At 33.4% G+C, this 20725-nt stretch overlaps 1 protein-coding gene across 1 annotated transcript in view; it reads left to right on the forward strand.

Annotated features, from left to right (window-relative positions):
* The window catches only part of LOC143923077 (phosphatase and actin regulator 2), a 221455-nt gene that overhangs the window by 88861 nt on the left and 111869 nt on the right, over positions 1-20725 (forward strand). Inside the window, exon 4 of the mRNA XM_077446581.1 lies at positions 13720-13896. Coding sequence (XP_077302707.1) covers positions 13720-13896 — 177 coding nt within the window. The remainder of the gene's footprint in view (positions 1-13719; positions 13897-20725) is intronic.

Here is a 20725-nt window from a genome sequence, read left to right on the forward strand (position 1 = left end):
ATTACTGTGGTATTGAGTTTTTAAATAAACTAATTATAACACCGATGTTTGTAATAATTTTGAATTACATAGAGTCGAAAATAAGCAACTTTTATTCATATTCGAAAGAAAAAGTGACGGGGACTGGGTCACCGTTGGACATACATAGTTACTTTATTGAGAATTAATGCGTTTTTTTGGAAATGTTTTCTTCGTTTATTCATTTATATTCTTCATTTGAATTTGCTTTTCGTTTGTCGTAAAAGTGGATTAATTATTTAAGAATTTCGTCTGTATTCGCGGACGTGAACGGATTTCTTTTTCATTGCGAATAAACCCATTCGTTTTTATAGAGTTGAATAAATAAGCTGTAATTTAAAAGAAGGCTCTTTTCACTAGAAAAAGGTTATATTATGAACAAAACTTTCGATGAACTTTAATTGCTTTCCTTTATTTATATGTATAATTACATTAGACGTGCACGACGCGCATTTATTTATAGTCCAAGAAAACTTTCGAGAAAATTTTAGGAAAAGTACCGCTGAACTCGTTTCAATCACTAAATAGTACAGAGTCATTGAAATTTATCCATATAGAGTCTATACGAATAAATTTTATATTCTATCGGTATAATTTCATATGACATACGTAATAACATATGTATGTATTATATAACTTTGTCTTTTTTGTCCTCGTACTCGCGCGGTTTGTGTTAAAATAATGCGCAGCATCCTCTGAAACATTCCGGACCTGAAAATTGTATTATCTGTACATGTGTACGATAATAATATAACTCAAAGAGCCATGTCGTTAACATTTAGCGCTCTACATAGAGCTGCAAAGCGAATGCGGGATTAATTACGCCGAAATTGTACGACTCCCGTTTGTCTTTTTGTATGTATGTATGTATATATTATATTTTCATCCTTTTGTCCATTCGCAACAAAGGTAGTATGTGTTTCGAATTTTAGTGTATATTTTTGTTTTTATTTTAAAATTTCATACAAATTGACCATCTCGTGTTTGTTGTTCGTTTGTGCTTGCAAGAAATATTTATTCACTTTTATTGCGTTTATTTTTTGAACGATTCCGGGTCTTTTTCGAAATACATTTGTTATTGATAATTTTGGTTCGTTCGTTTTAATTTTTTTTTTATTTTCACTCGCGTAATATCAATCAATGTTTCTTGTGAATATATTATGAAATGTGATTTAACTTTTGGCTGCGATGTGTTTCCAATTAGTCTTTGAATTATGCATGCTATAAAATTAGGCAAGTGGTAAATGGTTTAGCCTAATGGATATTATCAAAATTGATATTGATTTTCCAATTGATGCTACGCGAGTGGATATCAAGTAAAATCTCGCATCCAATAATACTGTTTAGTTTGATGAAAATTGATTTGGCATATTTAACCTCTTTATACATACTAGCGGTTGACAACCTTTCGAAACTAACTACATATGTTTTTATATATAAATAACTTTCAATATGTTTTCTGTTAGCTAAGCATATCGTTGATTTTCTGTCAATAAAATATCACACACCATTTTTAGCGTTTATTTTATCCGTATTTACCGATTAATTTCTCATTATAATATTTTTGAACGACATTATATGTTGGTGTTGGTAATAATATTATATTTGAGAATTATTTGAATTATCAATTATAATGCATATTTTGCATTTTTTCACTCCGAAAATTTGTACGACCAGTTTTTCTTGTAGTTGAGCAGTTGTATGAATAAACGCTTTAAATATTGCGAATTGATTGTGGATATTTTTCATAATATCCTGAATTTTACTACAGAAATTTTTGCAAACTTCCAACAAACCGACACGAATAAAACGCCGCGTAAAAACATAACGCATTACACCTTCACATCTAGCCATTCTGATTTTGGATACTAATTTTAGCAGTAACGTGCGTTTGATCTGGTGCAATCTAGGTGATCTGGTGCAGTCCAAGACAAACGATGTCTTGGACTGTATTTGTTTGGCCTCATGTTGACTAGTTTTATTAGTATACTTCATTGACCTTTAAAACGGCATTAATAATATTAATTTTACTTCTGTGAATATCAGTGAAGACATAATAGATACGACAATTTATGTAAAAAATAAAAAAAATACACCACCGATAACACTTTCCGTACCATCACAGTTTCAGAACCCCTCATCAGTGTCTTAATTCTAAAAACGAAACCTCAACGCAAGATCGTAAAAATCTTTATCGTCGACATTACGGCAGGTATGTGCGTACTCATTACACTTTATCTCGTTTTGAAATTTCGGTTGATGCTTTTAACCCAAGCGATGATGATACTTCGCACCTTCCGGTAATAGACTTTTGCTACATATGATATTATACATACATATATATATATATATATATATATATATATACGTATGTTTTGTGTAGGTATTGTATCGCTGGTCTTTTGGGGAGGGTGCAGGGGCTAGGGGGTGGTCGGGTGGCCGTTAACGAGTTTAGTGTCACACTATACGGATGCTGTACCGGGAGCCGAGCACCTGGGCATGGCACGTGGGCGACCCAAGTCTATCATTTTCCGAGGACAGGACGTCTCAACTTTCCCTTCGTCCCGAGCAAGGGCTGTCGCATAGCTCGTTTTATAATTGAGAGTGAGTGACAGCGGACTCGTGTCACCCCTGTCGCTATATTGACACTTTTGACGTATTGAACCGTTCGCGTTCCATATTTAATTGTTTTCGCATGTCGCCGGGACATTTTTCCCAAACGTGCGTGTCCCTCCCCTTATCTCCCCCTCTTTCGTATATTGTATATGTTTTTTTTTCCATCGATCGGATGTGGGTGTGCTGCTCTGAGACCGTATCGTCTTCTCTGTTCAAATACAGATTAATGTAATTCTTTTTCCGAATTGCGTGCCATCTTCGCCGTGCTATTGTTCGTATTGGTCGAAACTTGCGCGGAGCGATCTTGATAGTGAAATGATATTGTAAATTAAGGTTGGCGACTAACTTTTCTTGAATTTCTAGCAGGAAATTAACGGAATTCTACATAGTCTTAGTGTAAGATTACTTTGAGGAAAATTCAAGTTATATTATATTTGTGCGTAAAATGGGTTTGGCATTCTTTGATTAATTAACTTAGTTTAGTTTTAATTATCATTATAATTAATATTCAATGCTCACTGTTACTGGATTGAAAACAGGCCAAGCTTTAAATAATTTATTAGAAAAATAAATAACAATTGAATAATTTATTAGAAAAATAATTGAGTAATTGATTATTTATTTAAAAAAAAATGTTTCTGAAAAATTACTGCGATTGAAAATTTTTAAATAAATATTTTAGCTTAGCATAGAGGCATGGAAAGGAGTGAAACGGTTATAATGGGAAACACGCGTGTGATAAGAACGACAATTAAGAAACTGATCAGAGCAGAGTAAATGAATGGATTTACATAAAATGGAATTTTATTGGGTTATATTCATATAATGGATACAGTTATTATATACATATATTATTATACATCTATTGCAAAACGCGTTTAGACGAATTTGTGTTTAGGCAACGTACATACGTGCATGCATATATATATGTGATTCGGATAATCCAAAACACAGTGGAACTTCGATTTACGAGCATAATTCGTTCCGGAAACGTGCTCGTAATCCAAAACATTCGTTTTATCAAATTGTGCAAATTATAGACGTACATACATTTCTTATAAAATCTTGGGATGTCGGCCTCTCGCATGTTTTTTTGTGCTTCTCGATGATTTCCTTCTTATCTTAACTTAAATCGTATTTAATGCTTAGTGCTCGTATTTCGAAACTCGTAAATCGAGTTACTTATAATCTATTTTATAATACCATCTATCCATTTATTTGTTTACCATTTTGTATCTACCACCTTCCTTACAACCTTTCACATTCTCTTGGGTACCACTTGAATATTTCAATTTCAATCTCTACTCTCACACTACTTTTATGTTTATCTCAGGGAGTCATGGATACTTCCTGTAATCCAGCATCTATCAAACGTCTCCTATTACTATTAGTTAACAAAATATTATATTTCATTCTCTTTTCACTTCTGCAGCTGGCTTAGAAGGTCTGTTTTCGGTATTTGGGGATACGGTTGTCAAAACGAAATCTTGACAGTGTCCTCTTCCTCTGTCTTCCCGTTTTTGATTGATTTTTTATAGACGTGACGATAATTTAAGTTGTTTGATTTTTTTTCTATCCCAAACCTTGAAAATGTATCAAAATGATCTAAACCCTGTTCCCTTTACTCAATTCCCGTGTTTTTGACATTATTCAATTGAAGAAGATGCATTTCATTGAAAAAAAAAAAACGGAAACGATAAAAATAACGCAACGAAATCATTTATCTCGAAGCACTGATTAGCGTTATATGGACAATTTCGTTTTTTTTTTAATGTCCATCGTTCATCATCATTCGCACAAAATGGTAAAGTTTCAAAACGATCGGAAGTTTGAAGGAAAATATAATGAATCGTTAGCGAAGTGAAGTTATAGAAGAGGCTTGTAAAAATTATAAGCAATCAAAGGAAAATTTTTCGGACTGATCAATAGAAGAATTTCTAGTAAGATGCGATGTACATAAGTAGTGGCTGTTTCAAATAATCGAGTATTTTCGGTCAAAACCATTTTTAACAAGTGGCCTAATGTTGTAATAAATTTATCCACAGATGCATATATCTATCAATACATGTATTATATGTACATATAATACATGTATTATATGTATGTTATTACGACGATTTAGAATATTTACGGTTAATATGCGATCATAAAATAATATAAATAAAGAGAAAAGCTTAGCCTCGTATTAGAGTGGATGTGGATATACTTTTAAAATAATTGTATTGAAAAGGTTCTGTTTCATATTTATTTTCGACCAATTACATTTGTGAGACTGTCGGATTTAATCGTGAGCTTTGTACGTATATACAGACACTTAAATTTAGCTTTATATACATACATAATCGGATATCCTTCTCGTTTTTCTTTCGCCTCGGCGAGTGAGCCTCTTTTTTTTCTTTCTCTGGTCACTTTTCTCAGCTTCCGAGGAAGTGCCGCTCCGTCGCATGTGTGCTACTTTTTCACTCGGCCTTTCCCTTTTTTTTTCATTTCGTTACACATTATTCGCCCACCCTCCCGTCCTTTCACACCGACCAAGTCAAGGCAAGGCAAGGCAAGGAAGGGCGAGGCAACCGATGGACTCTATCCCCCATCCCCCATTCCCGAGGACACAACACACACTTTCATTAGTTTCGAAGAGACTCCTCTGGCCGTTGTCGGTGAAAGAGTCTTCGGCGCGTGACGGCGGCCGGGTCTTTTTTCAACGACGGCTCAAATTGATATTTATATTCGGGTGATGGCGCCAGTTTTCACCGTGACCTCGGCCAACGCCGGGTCGTTTCGCTTTTTTCCCTCTGGCAATTTACCGGGGGCGACTTTTGTCCCGTTCGCGTATTTGGATCACGTCGACAGCTGCGTCCGGTTAACACCTTGCGGATAAGCTGCACTGTACTATGTACATATATTATATAATATGTGCGTTGAAATGGCACGTTTCGGTATAAAAATCTTGAAATTCATGTCGGGTGAAGGCGGGATCGCACACGTTTTTGAAAAATTGACTATGATAGGACTATCGCTCGGCAAATATATACTTATATATGTATGTATGTATGTACGTATTTAGAATTACACGTTAACGTTGTATCATGTTCCATGTTATGAGACATACATATGTACAGACATATATAGCATATTATGTACATAAGTAGACTCATTGCTATTTGTATTCCAATCACATTTTGAACGTTTTCTGGAGTTCATACCTGATATATATATTCTGATATCTTTTTTGTAGTTTTTTTTTAATTTAATTTAATTTTACATAGATATGTATGTACATACATATATACTAGGAAGGCTTGACAGGAAGACCCCAATGCACCTTCCTGGACAATTAGTTACAAATAATGCAGCATCTTTATTACATAAATCAGTATACATATTTCGAGAAGCCGAAGAACACGAACTTAACAATTAATTAAATTAATTAAAGAATTAATCTATTAAGACATCTATGGATTTTAGACTTGTACATAAATTTTTACAAATTGTAAATATATAATACAGAAGATTTGTCCATTTTTTTTTAGCCAATTTTAAGGAACCGTTTCAACAATGATCAGATAAAATTGGCAAACTCTGATAAGAACCTATCGACTTGGACTCACAAACACCCAAGTCTGACCAGCAGTATATCGGGCTCGAACCCAATAATCACTTGGTGCTTAACATACACGCTACCAATGAGCAATACTGCTCGCTATTTTGAATGATCTAAAATAAAATGAATAGGATTTCAGTTTTGGCCCTCAGTTAAAATAAAAAAATCTCTAGACAGTACATAGTAAAGGATCCGCAGACGGATTATTTACAATTAGTTGGTTTATCTATATGCGAACATTTTAAATAGTTTATCTTTTTACAATTAATATTTTGTATTTAATACTAACATTTGTAATTACATAAACTGTAAATTTATGATAAATTTCTTGCTTATACTAGGTCTCCCATACGTTTCGGTAGACCGGGACATGTCCCGGTTTATAGATCGGTGTCCTAGTCCACGAGTCAGTTGTTCTGCTATTCTATCTGGTTAGTTAGTTAGACAAAAACTACTAAAGAAGAACAAGTAAATATGAGAATTAAAGGTGAAAAGGTCGCAAGGGTTCAAGGACAAATGCGAATTTCGAGTCGAATGCCAGTCGCCAGAGCTACCCTCATCCCTGCGCTTGGTTTATGGTAATTTCATTGTGTGACCTTTTCACCGCGCGACCTGCGATTACTTAATCGTATACGTAGAGCCGTGTAAAAGTAGCAATGGTCGCGAGCTTCAAAATCTAGGGGCGCCAAAATCGTCATCACAAATTTCAATTTTGAATGCAAATTTTAAATGAATACGCAAATTCCCAAATTTTTGAGTAAAATAATAAATGTAAAGATATCGTTCCCGCTTTTGAATGAAAACTTTCATAAAATTGACAATTAGAAATTCTTCTATTAATCGATCGATTTGATTTGATAACAAATTATAAAAAATAAGGTAGTGCTTAGAATTTTTCAATTACCGCCGCATCAGTTGAAACATCTTTCAGTAAACTATAAATAGTCAAAAGTTGTTGAAGAATTCCCAAATGTCCTGGTTGGCATCTCGATAATTATGGCAGCCCTATTGCAGACTTATAGCGGTGGTAATTTTTAAGTCAATACCATTTTGCTACAATGTTTTGGGTAATGATAAATATTTTGTTAACTACTGTCTATTTTCATCGTTTACCACAGTCTATATTAGAATTTTATTTCATAAAAAAATCTTTGAAATAAATTATACAACGAAAGTTGGACGATTTCGAATAGTAAAATCCCTAGCTATAACTGTGTTATGCTATGTACTTATGTATAATATACATATGTATCGTAGGTAGTGATATCTCAAGAAATTAATCTGGGAGATAATCGCTACGTCTCTAAGCATAAAGATAGTTTACATCGAAACTATAATATGTTTATCGTAATATTACTGAAAAAGTATAGGTAGATTGAATTATCTGTGATCCCATGCATCTTAATAGATTTCATTCCAAATAATTACGTATAATTTTCGACAGTAATTTGAGTTTGAAATTCACAAACCCGATTTCGGAAATGCAATAACAAGTTGCTGTGTTACGTAATACAGCTTCTGCTCTGTGTTGATAAATTTTATTCGAACTTTACAGCATATACATATATGTACATACATAGTTCATTATCTGAAATTCATATAAACTCGACTTAAGCCTATTTGAGGTCGCTAATTCGCCCTTGAACGTCAGATTCCTTAGAACTAATGAATAAGGCTTTGTGTCGGTTAAACATCTCGGGTCTCCGGAGGGATCCTTTTAGTGGAAGGATTTTATTTTTATTCATTTTTAAAATCGATACGGATCATTTTCTTTTGTTCTAAAATGTATCATCGATCGATAAAATTATGTGTGCGTCCGTACTTCAACGTGGTACTAGTTAGGCGTTATCTTGTGAGGATTCCAATTTATCGCATTTCATCCCGTTTCGACCGAGTCTGAAGTCGTATCATTTTCCCGCGAGACCTTTGCATATTTCATTCGATTTCTTTGTTTGAATTACTTCTATTTGATTACGCCACGATGTGATACGGTGGTGTGTTTCTACGTTTCGTCCACGGGGTGAAAAAATAAAAATAAAAAGAAAACCTTTATGACCGTGACACAATTTTCGCGCTGGCGATGTGCTCTCGGGAACGCAGACAAGCTTTTCTCGTGTCAGGGTTACTTTTTTATATGGGATCGAGTCGTAATATATTTTCGTCGTTTATTTACCCGGTAAAAAATGGTCGATTTTTCGGCATCGACGCTTATATAATATATACATATGTATGTAACATATGTATACGTGTATTTTTCATTCACTCTAATAATAAAGGATAATGTGGTTTTTGGTTTAGTTTTGAGTGGCGTTACCTGCGGGACAGGTGTTATTGTGTGTGGGTATCGAAACGGACAGGATTGTTATTCAAGTCGACCAAAGTCGGTTTTCAGACCTTTGTTTCGGAAAAGCGAAGTGGTACAACGCGTTTCGGCTGAAGGATGTTTCAAGGCTTCCAGATTCTGATAAAATTGTTTTAGAGAGGTCGAACTTCTGTTTGGAGAGGCATTAATCCTTGTCTTTGCGCTGAATACTAATTCCCTTGTGTGAAACCGCACTATTTTTTATAAACACATTCACAGCACTATCAAAACTATGTATTATATATGTATGTATACATATTAAGCTATTTCATATTCTATAGTCAAAGCTCATTCGGTAGACCAATTTATTATAAACCGAAAGGTATGAAGGGTTAATGTCCTGGATAAATTAGTTATGTTAATTTCTTATGTATGTAGATATAATACTTAGAATTTAGATCTGGTATTTTTTAATAAATTTGTTCTATTCATATACATACATATGTAGTTCGTAATATTTATTTATTTATTACAATTTCGCCATAGTGACATTACACAGTAGTTCCACTTTCGTCACTAAAAAAAAGAAAAATGTATAAAATAAGATGAAAATAAAATAAAACAATCAAAAACGAAATAAGCATAAATATAAAACAAATAATCAAAAATAAATATAATAATAGAACATGCTACGATAGGTGAGGAGAATAAATTTTGGTATCTAATATATCTGAGTTGGCTGGGAACATTGAAGTTCAATTCAGCAAGGACATATTCGAGGATTGCTCACCAAACCAACCAGTAATTTATAAAAATGTTTCCCCAATTATACTCAACGTCGTGACTCGAGGGAATTATATGTAACCTAGTGCTTCCATCTGGTACGCACTAGGATAGAGCCAATAATAGTTTCTATTCTCAAACAATAGACCCATCACTAGGTCTCCATATAATTGAAGAAAACTCAAGAATGCTTCTCACTAGCAGATCATATAGGATACGGAGTGTGTTTATGAGTAATATATATGCTTTCATACAAAAATTGGTTTGATACATATGACGATTTGAGATAATGATAAATATGCAATGTACAAACTTTTCAATATTCGTCATGGATATGCATAATTTATTTATTTCAAAAATTTCGTAAATTGAAATGGTTTCTATTTGAATTGTAAAAAGTGGGGTTTGCTATATCAAGTCGATCGTTTCCTATCAGAGTTTGCCAATTTATCTGCTTACTTTTGTTGAAACGGTTCCTCATTAAAAATTGACATAAACTACCACTACCCCACTATTTGAATATAATTTCAAAATTTATATGTGTATGTATGTATATATGTATGTACTAGTTAAATACCATAGATGGTGGAACCCGAAAATGACATACATACATATGTAATGGAAAATATAAAATTGGGTCCATCGACTATGCCATGCCGCCTTTCCCAAATATTAAATTTATGTATTTATAAGTTATAATAAATTATTAAAAAATATATTACGTTGAAAATGAGAAAAGAAATGCGTGCAGTGCAGTTTTTTGTGGATTTTACTATCAAGTTGAGGCTGGTAAGTAGATAAAAAATAAAAAGATATCAACTTATTATCTTTCATACTATTTATAGTGACTTCAAAACAATGTATTTTCGATATATTGACACGCTTAGCATAAATAGATTCACCATTTCTGGTATATTATTCCACTAATTATTCTGTTATCTTGAACTATAGCTCTAATAGCGTACCCTTATCAACCTTAATCGATAATGTATTATATATTATTGGCATACATACACCTACTACATATATATTATAGATATGCTTGCATTCGACTTTGGTTAGTTCTAGACATCGAATTGTCTCCATCAAGTATTGTCGATTCTGTTTCTTTGGGTTTAAGTTTGACTTCTATTCCCCGGTGGCATTTATACAGCTCCAATGAAGAAAATAGTTTGCCTTGGTTACAATTTTCGTTTTGCCATTTTGGATAACGACTCTCCCGTGAGAATCTTTGATAACTTAAATTGAACCCTTTGATGTTAAAAATCTGAAAGCGTCCGAAATATTATACACAAATGTATATTGCAATTCTTAAATAAATTATGATATCTCGAATTGTACATACTCAATTATTTTGAGAAGTGGTTGTCAAATGACTGGAAGTTTTGAATTTCATTTTATTTATAGCTTCCACAAATTTTCATATTTAGATGTATTAATGTAGAAAATTAATTCGTATCACGTGTCAACAGGCATGACGGAAAATATTATGAAGTTGGATTTTAACAGCCGTTCTCTTTTGCAATATTTAATTTAGCCAGGGTTCAGAGTATCAAATGGATCGTTGTAATTTTTTTCGCTCAAGTTCTTTAGCTCGCTGTTATGTGTGCGTAATTTCGTGCGATTTTTCTGATTTACATGAAACTCAATGTGGTCGTCAAAAACATAGTCGTAAAGGGGTTGTTGTATCATCCCTTTGTGTCGTCCGGAATTTGAATAACAAAGTAACGACCTTACCGCACGTGCACAATTTCCTTTATTATTTAAGGCTGTCTTTTTTTTACTCCGTCAAGTCTCAAAATAAATGTGACGAACGATAAAAGATACAAGTCTTCCGGCTTTTGTATAATATAATATATTAGGCTACTTTGCTGCTATCTTGTGAAAGCAGCAAAACTGCTTTTAAATTAAACATTGATTTTGTAGTACTGTTCCAAAATTTTCATACTGGGGATGAGAGAGGAGAGCCTTAAAGCTGTGGTGAAAACTAGTTTGGGATCACTTCTGCACATATTTTGAATTGATCTTAAGAGCCCGGCTACACCGGGTGACTTTGTTGCGCCACCATATCAAATGTATGCAGTTGTATGGAGCATGCCCCACCGGACAACTCACCGGTTACCCAAGCTATAAAGTAACCCTACCAACGAGATCGCTTGCCGGCGTTCGGTCTGTATAGCGTCTCAAAATGTATAGCGTTGTATTGAGGGGTGCCACACTCGGCAATTAGATACCAGCGTGAATAACTATGAACATGTGTGGCTGTATTGAAAACTCTATATCGCTGTATTAAAAAAAAGGTATTAGTGAACGGATTCTTGGTAACTTTTGTTGCCTGTGTTGGGTGACCAAGAGTTACCACGAGCAAAGATTTACCACGACCAGACCTTAGGATAACAAAGTCACTCGTAAGTCACCCGGCGTGGCCCGGTTCTAACCGGGTGACGCCGCAGTGACATAACAGAGTACTCTAACGCTTCACTGTGGCCAGACATATAAGGACAATACAAATATAGGCATGTAAAACATTCGTGCTTAACAACATTCGTATTGGATAAAATCAACAATGAGTGTTGTTCAACAACCACTCAACTAGTTCAGCATAGCTTATATTAAAATGTAGGTCAATTTCACCAGCAACTCGGTTGAGCAGATAGATTGCTTTAGATATTGGAGACGTTGCTAACATATTTGAGCAAGCCACAGGAGGAGAAAATAAATCACGATGATCTCAGGTCCCTGAACTTACAAGGTTTAAACTTAATAGTTTAAAAAAAATGCCTATCCAGAAACATAACACGACGTCACTCAATGGGTTAAAGCCTAACGCCCCTAGTAGAAAAACACTAGGCCAGGGATAATAATCATACAATTCCATATAAAGATATTTGAGAAACCGTTTTTGGATTCTCTTAATCTTCAATGAATGAGTAGGATTCCATATAATGGAAGAAAATTCCAGAATACTACGTACTAGAGATTCATAAAGAATTTTAAGCGTCAACGTACTTTGGAAAAGTAAGAATCCCAGCATTTTAGTGGCCTATAGACAAATAAGTATTATCTACGTGTTATTTAAAAGAAAAGTTACTTGAGAACAAGACCCCAAATTGCTAAAATCATCGACTAACTTAAATTCAATACGATGTACGTGATAGGGATAAATCAAACGATTCGAAGATCTTGTCACATTGAGGACACAGAATGTTGAAAGTTAATTTATTTTCGACAGAACAAAATTTGTCCAACATTTTCCTCTTTTTTTTAAGTTTTTGAATTCAATTATCTCCCAAACCGCTAAATGAATCGGACTGAAATTTATTTACATGTAATATAAATTATAAATTTTATAACTTAATATTTTTTGAATATTTTTACCTGAACCGGAAGTAGTATTTTTACTCTAGAGAATTGAGGTTTTTTTATGTTTTTCTCAGAAACCTTTTGGTTTATTGAACTGAAATTTCATATCTAGAAGTTTAAGCCTAATACCCAGTTATGTATAAAATTTAGTAAGCATCCGTCAATCGGAAGTAGCAGCTTACTCTTGTTCGATTTTTCTTCCACTATATTTTTCGACCCTTTAACATGTGTGCTCTTCACGAAAAAAATCTAGTTTTATTCTTGTATCAATGTGATGAAAATAAAAAAAAATCACTAAATTTTATAAACCGGAAGTGGAATTTTTTTCCTCTTAGAAAGGTCAAAAATGTTGTGACCACGATTCTGTCCACACCCCTGAACGTATCAAGCTGAAATATTTTTATTTGAATTCTCTATATACTAACTTAGAGCTGATAAGGTTTTGGTCAGAATTCGTAAACCGGAATTACTATTTTTTTTTAAAGAATATTGCATTATTTTATTTTGACTTTTTAAATTATTTCTATTTTCTTGATATTTAATATGTATAATACTGATAGTGATTTTAAGTAATAAAAAAAATTTCAACAAAATCTGACAACCGGAAGTAGAACTTTTGTCTTGTGCAAGTTTCTATACATTTGCGCTCAATTTGTATCGAAAATTCTGTCATAGCTATTAGTATTTCGTAATGCTGCCGGTATGTGTGAATGTGTCTGTATGGTTCAATATCGAATTTTGTTTTGAGACCTACTTATATTCCTCAAATACATACATAAAGTTATGGATTGGTCACATCCGAATTTTATTTTTAAATATTGTTGAACACAAAACATTATATTTAATGTTTGAAATATTTCTCTAAATGAAGACAAGCGGATTTTCAAATCTAACAGCTCATATCTGAAATTGAATGTCACAAATTTCAATTATTTTCCTAGCGATTAATATATGTAACTTAAGCTTGCTGAATATGGTTTGGATTTGAATTGTTTTATGTATTGGATTATAATTAAATGTTGATGTTTATTTGTAGGTGAAGAGGAAGAGACTGAGCCGGCACCCCCTGCGGGGCTGCCAGTATTACCCAATGTCCTGGGAGGACAGACTCAGGCGCAGGCGCAGTTTGCGCTGCAGCAACAACTGCAGCAGCATCTGCACCATCAGCAAATGATGTATGCTGTCAACAATGCCCAGAACAACAATGTTATAGGTGAGTGATTGCGTGATTGTCGATTTGCGATAGCCGAAGCTTATCTATACGTTTCTTTGGAACGGACAACTTCGTGGCCGCTATTTTTGTTGATATTTACTGTTTAATGATTTTTTACAAATCACTAAAAATACCAAGTGGATATGAAGCTTGAAAAATTGCGTTCAAATACCTCAATTTTGAAAAATATGTCAGTTAATGGATTTTTGTTAAATGCAGACAGACATACACAGTATATTTACATAATGCCTCGTATTAAACTATTATACATATGTTATCAACGCGGTATTATTCTGGAATTGCTCTTTAATAATTCTCGTTGAAATAAAATATGCCGATGAAATTGTTTTTCGTTATTTTTTTTTTTTTTAAGTTTTCTTTCCATTTCGTGTTTTCCGTTCATTTTCGACGGTATGTCGGAGCGTATAACCTTCGTCAAAGCGAACAACCCCAACGGTATTTTTCTTCTAATAATAAAGTTGCTTTTCCTTTTACTCGAATGCTTATGTCAGAACATAATCTTAACAAAAGTATCGCTACATACTAAATGAATAGCGTATTCGAAAATACTATGTACATATAAATATGTACATATTATATTATATGTGTGTTTGCTATATGAAACTTAATGATCGTATACACTGTCTTGAAATAACCCTTTTACTGTCAGCCGGCCAGTATATATTTTTGCGAAAATACCCCGATACATACATATATCTACAACTTTATGTTTATCGTACGAGAAAAAATATTATTATTTATGGAAATATAAATTTGTTTACTATCCAGAATAAACTATAAAAAAATAATTCATTTAAAAATCAGTTTTTATACATAACAATTTTCATCTATTTCAGTTTTTATACATAACAATTTTCATCAAGGTTTAGGGTTTTTCACGTAAAGTTTTTTTAATAATGCAACAGCGTTATCAAATAAACAGAGAATTGTATTCGGCGGTTCAACGTTTATGAAAAAAATCTTTGATCACTAAGTATTTTCTCCAGAGATGTTTCATATTGCGGGCTATCTGACCGCATTAAGTGGTCGACTATTTTCATATGTTGTATCACAGCTCGAGGTATTCCACTCGATCGTACGTACATATGTATGTATAATATTATAATTCGACGTAAATACAGATGAATTTGAGTGAGAAATCCAACGCGTTCCCGAATTCCCGACGGGCTTCGAGGCAGAATTTACGGATTTGAATGTGCTCATTAATTAATATACATACACAATAACAATAACGAAACTCCGAAGCTAATGTCGCAACTTGGCAACTTTTTGAATTTAAATATTATTATTATACATATTTTTACTGCGAAAGGCTCCGGGTGAGAAAATGGTTCGATAAATCCGGTGAGACAACTATGAATAATTTATTTCGATAGCGCAAACCTTTGTTTAAATGCGGCCTTGTGAATGTATGGAAAACAAGTTTGGTGACGTGCTTCGCATAAGAAAATTTGGATTTTATCCTGATTAAAACATTTTGTTGATCTTGTTTCGCTTTCATTGAAATTTTGATTATCTTCCGACGAGTTTTCCAAAGGAACCCCTTTAATTTCGTTATATTGTTGTTGTTGTTTTTTTATATTAAATATATATACATAGGTATAGGTAATATTAGCAGTCGGGATATGTACGACGCAAAACTTTTTTTCTTCAATATTTTTCTGTGATTATTTCGTCCGAATTTTTGCATCAATCATAACCGTGCCTTCGATTCACAATTCCAGTGTTGTAAAATTATTTTCTAAAAAGCATTTCCTAAAAATAAAATTGTATAATATTTCCCATATCTAAAAGCGATTCTCTTGAGAGTTAGTCTTCAAATAATAAAGTAAAATAAAATTACGTCGCTATTTTTATTCTATTTTATTTATACAGTGCCTGATGAGATATTCATTCCGATGTATTCTGTCGTTCTTTTATTTGCTCTTTCGTTATTGCGCTATATTTGATTGACACCTTTTTGAGATAAATTTTACATCACATTTCTTTAAATTGAATTGCGATACAATCGTAGCCGTCGGAAATGATTTGACTTATTTAATTTATGGGTTACTATTAGGGATCCCAAATATTCGTCGAATTCAACTATTTGAATATCGAATAGTAAATCAAGAGCTATTCGAATATTCGAATATATTCGAAAATTAAAAAAAAGTAATTACATATGTATGTATGTACTAACCATAAATTACATTATATTTATATATGTAATATATTACAATTAATACAACATAATTTTAAGAAAATAAAAAAACATGTAAAAATAAAATATAAGATAAAAATTTATAAACTCCTTCTGCTGTTATTAAAGATGGACTATTTTTTCTTAATTCTTTGATTGCGGTTTCAACGCAAGTAAGAACATCAATCAAAATTTTCAAAATATCAATTTCATTCTTAGAAACAGTATTGAACTTATATTCTTTTAGTGCTGTGTTTACACTTTCGTAAACTTGAATAAATCGTCTTATCATAGTTGCCATTGAATTCAACCTACATAGTTTTTTTACATCCAATAATAATTTAAATTTTTTATTTCCTTTTTTCATTATGATTTCTTCTAAAATAGTCGTATTATTTTTCTGATGTTTTCTAAAATTTCGTGGAGATTATTATCGATCGAAAAATGATTTTATTCAAACATTTCTGTATTTAATGAATAAAAATCCGTTTCTTCACATGTAGACATTTCATCTTCCTCATTATCTTCATTTTCATCACAATTATCCCCATTACACATTGAATTTTCTTCATAATCTTCGGCTTATTCTTCATCACCCTTTTCAAATTGATTTTGTGTATTTATTTTATAGAAAAATATATACACGAATAATATTCGAATAGTTGATGAAATATTCGAATAACGAATGGCTGAATAATCAGACGATCCTTAGTTACTATGTAGTAGTGTTAAGGTCTCACCGCACTTGCCAGCACTGCACTGCAGCGACGCGGTCAAATATTGTTTGTATGAAATTGTATGAGATAGAACGCATTACGAGTGGCGCTACACTGCACGTCAAAGTTGCCTTTTGTACCAACTATAATGTGCTGCGCTGCGTCGCTGCAGCGTAGTGTCGCCTAGTGCGGTCAGTCCTTGATAGTAGTGTAACGTGGGAACACGAGAGAGAGTATCCGCTGTCTAAGTGCATTCGGGGGTGAACAATGGAGACCCCCGAATTGGCCTAACGGGACTCAGTAAGTGCCTGCTAGAGTTATCAGAACCCGGACGAGAGCGTGAGATTCACTTAAACCTGTACGTGCCTAGATAATAGATACATAAATGGATCGGGGAAGCTGTAGGGAATAACTAGTCCTTTATAAGGAGGACATACGTCATATCAGATTATTCTGGAGCGAACGCTGGCTACGTGTGGACCTCCAGAATCATCCAATAAACGCTGAGAAGTGATTTTGCCCTTTCATTTGGATCCTGGAACCACCCTTACGCAATTTTAGTATTATTATTTGGAATAGATAGGTGGCTACTACATATGCATTTATGAGTGCTTAAATATGTAGATGGCTCCTATTCCAAGAGCTATCCGACTTTCAACTTGACATCTCTACCTGCACCTTGCGAACTAATTTGACTTGCTACATCATTTGCACCGTATACTTCACATTCCTTCACATTCTGGCTTTCACGTCGTACAGATTTATGATATTATTACGTATGTATGGTAATGTAAATATTTACTCGTGTGTCGTCTCCAGACACCTTTAGCTCAGTTCTAAAGACAGTATACATAACGCTTGCACCTAAAGACAGTATACATATCGCTTGATATATGACCGTGCCGTAAATTATACGGTGGGTTCTTCCATTACTGTGCAGAGAAGTGCATTGTGCTCTGCTGCAATAAGTGCCGGTGAAGCTTTAAGTTTAATTTATATATGTGGAAAAGCCCGTTCCCTTTGTCTAGTCGCTCGGTTGCAGTCCGATTGACACTTTATGGGGTCACCTGCAGACCGCTTACTCCAATGACCGGTCGATAATTCACTGCATACATTGCAAGTATAATCGCACATGAAAAATCCGCACCGAAAATTGCACATAAGATTTTTTTTTCATTTGTGCGGTTTTATCATGTCATTTTTACCGTGAAATTTACATTCATATGTATATAAATATATCGTTCTGGATTACTTTTTATTCGAGGGCGTGTGAGGTCGCGCGAATAATGCTAAAGGTTAATGCGAATTTAAAAACGTATTAAACATGAAGCGGTTTCGCTTCAGGGCGTGTCTCGTTTTACGACGCGTTTTAATTTAGCCTCGCGTTTGTTAGTGCATTTTTGCACATTTTACGACGCGCATAAATTTCGAACCGATATATTTGATACGCAATTTACGATGAAATGATCACGTCGTAATATGTAGCGTTAATTTGGCAAGCTCGTGTATTGATTTTTTTTTCAATGTCGTACGTACATATGTTCGGTTAAATTGAATGTTATTTTCTTCTTCTGTTCGGTATGGTCATGGGTGACCTTTCGCCGGGGAAGTTTGTGGTATGTTATTATATTATATTTAGTTAGTTAGTTAGTCGGCCGCCTTTCATATCGTTGTGCAGATTGGCCTACGCACTGGTTTTGTTGTGCGAAATTGGACCAGAATATATGAGGGGTTTATCGCGTGACAATCTCAACAACAGCCCGCCATCCATTGTTTGGAATAAATGTTGTGTGTGTCCGAAAGTTTAGAACCCTTTTAAAATATACTGAAATTTGCGTTTCCGTAGGCGCTTTTGAGTTTTCGTCCCGAAAGATTATCATCTGTATGAATTTATTTATTGTTCATAATCCTTTTATTCGAACGTATGTTTCTAAAAATCGAAAATATAAAAAAAATTATACTATTTAATTTAATACATACATACATATATTGTCTACATCATATCGATGGTTTGGTGCTCAGATATTGTATGTCCATTATTGAATTTTTATCGAATTATAAGTTATAAATTATAAATTATAATATACCACATATATTACCCAGAAAGAAAAAAACCCGAACTATTCCAGTATCAACAAACTTAAAATTCACACAAGTTCAAAAATTTACATATAATATTTGTGCACGAAGCCATCGATATGTAAAACACACAGCAAATTTGCGAGAAATACATTATGTAGGTAGCATTTTATAAGATTCCACACATGCGAGATGCTAATAGCTCGCATTTCCGAGAAACTGAGGGGGGAGGATACCGATTTATTGGATCTGTTACAACAATTAAGCTAGAATTAAGTTTATCCGCAAAATTAATATATTCTGTAAGTATGCATACATATGTAGTATATTCATTCGAATTGTTTGATTGTTCTCGTATTATTAAAATTTATTATTAATGTGATTATATTTGAATTGAATGTTGAAATAGTTCTAATTGTTGCTTCAATTCCTTTTTATTCCCAACCGATGATGAGGAAGTAAGAGGAAGAAAATAAATCATTTAGTGTATGGTTTTGTTTTAAAGATTTGCATTTGCTTTGTTCTTTAGCATTCCGTTGCATAATTACCATAAACGAGTAATAATGATGTAATCTATTTCACATTACTTCTTGTTTGTTACGAAAATTCAAATTCAAGGTTTTTTTCATGAATTTTTCTTTGTTTCAATAATACGATATTGAGTATTTAATATTGAGTTTCGCACGCGAAATGCGAGATTTTCCTCTCAATATTGTCTGTTCAAGCACGCTCAAGCGAAAAGAATGCGAAATGCGGAATTCGTGTACATTCATATTAAAGCAGTTCGAGTTTTCACACTGCCGCGATGGCAATCCGTTGGCTTGGACAAGTCGAGCTCGATTATCAAGTAGGTATGTTAATTATTATCAAAAATTAGACAGCAACGTCGAAAAGTTTAACGGCCGTATTTTGTTAATTGAAAACGTCAAAGAAAATGATATATCGCTTTTTTGTGAATGGAAAATGCTTACCGATTTTTTCCTCTCCTCTATCTAAAGTTGATTGATGACAGTATTTCTTTTAGATGTCCAAACATTAGTCGGATAAAATATATATATATATATATATATATATATATATATATATATATATATATATATATATATATATATATATATATATATATATATACATATTTATGTATATAATATTATTTGACGATACACACAGTCAACGATGAATGCGAAAATAAATTTATAGAATGTAATACACATCTTATGACGTCACATCCTTCAAAACCGACTTCCACCATCTGTTATTCAATTGAATCCACCTACGTACATATTCCCGTATCATCGATCCATCTTGCATAAATATTATATACATACATCTATTGGATTAGTCTAATAAAAAACGACTCAATCATGATTTGTATATTATGTTTTATCTCGTTGAAGCATCTCAGCTTTTGTCTATGAAAGCGTAATAATAATGAAAATAAATTTAATATGGGTAAGCCACCTCCATACATATGTACATATAATATGTATTATTCTTGGAGATTTACCGACAGAGAGATAAGGGATGCTCGACGTTTGCTCATTACAGAATCTTTCGCCCAGTTTCGAATTTTCGAATAATCAGTAAGAGCCTCTGTTTACCTGGTTGATTTTCTTTGTGCAATTTTGACGCCTTTTCGCGGACAAGGAATATTTGTGCGGCACGTAATCGCGTTATTTTATCTCGAGGGCGTTTCTTCTGCACGTTTTGCAACTAGATTTTGCACTTTGTAAATATCGTTCGTTTTTATTATTATGTAACGATGGGCGTAATGCCTGTGCAAGTGTTCACATTCTGCTGATGTTGTTAGAAATTACTTGTGTGTGACTTC

This window comes from Arctopsyche grandis, chromosome 1 (genome assembly GCF_051622035.1).
Source record: "Arctopsyche grandis isolate Sample6627 chromosome 1, ASM5162203v2, whole genome shotgun sequence".
Taxonomy (NCBI): domain Eukaryota; kingdom Metazoa; phylum Arthropoda; class Insecta; order Trichoptera; family Hydropsychidae; genus Arctopsyche; species Arctopsyche grandis.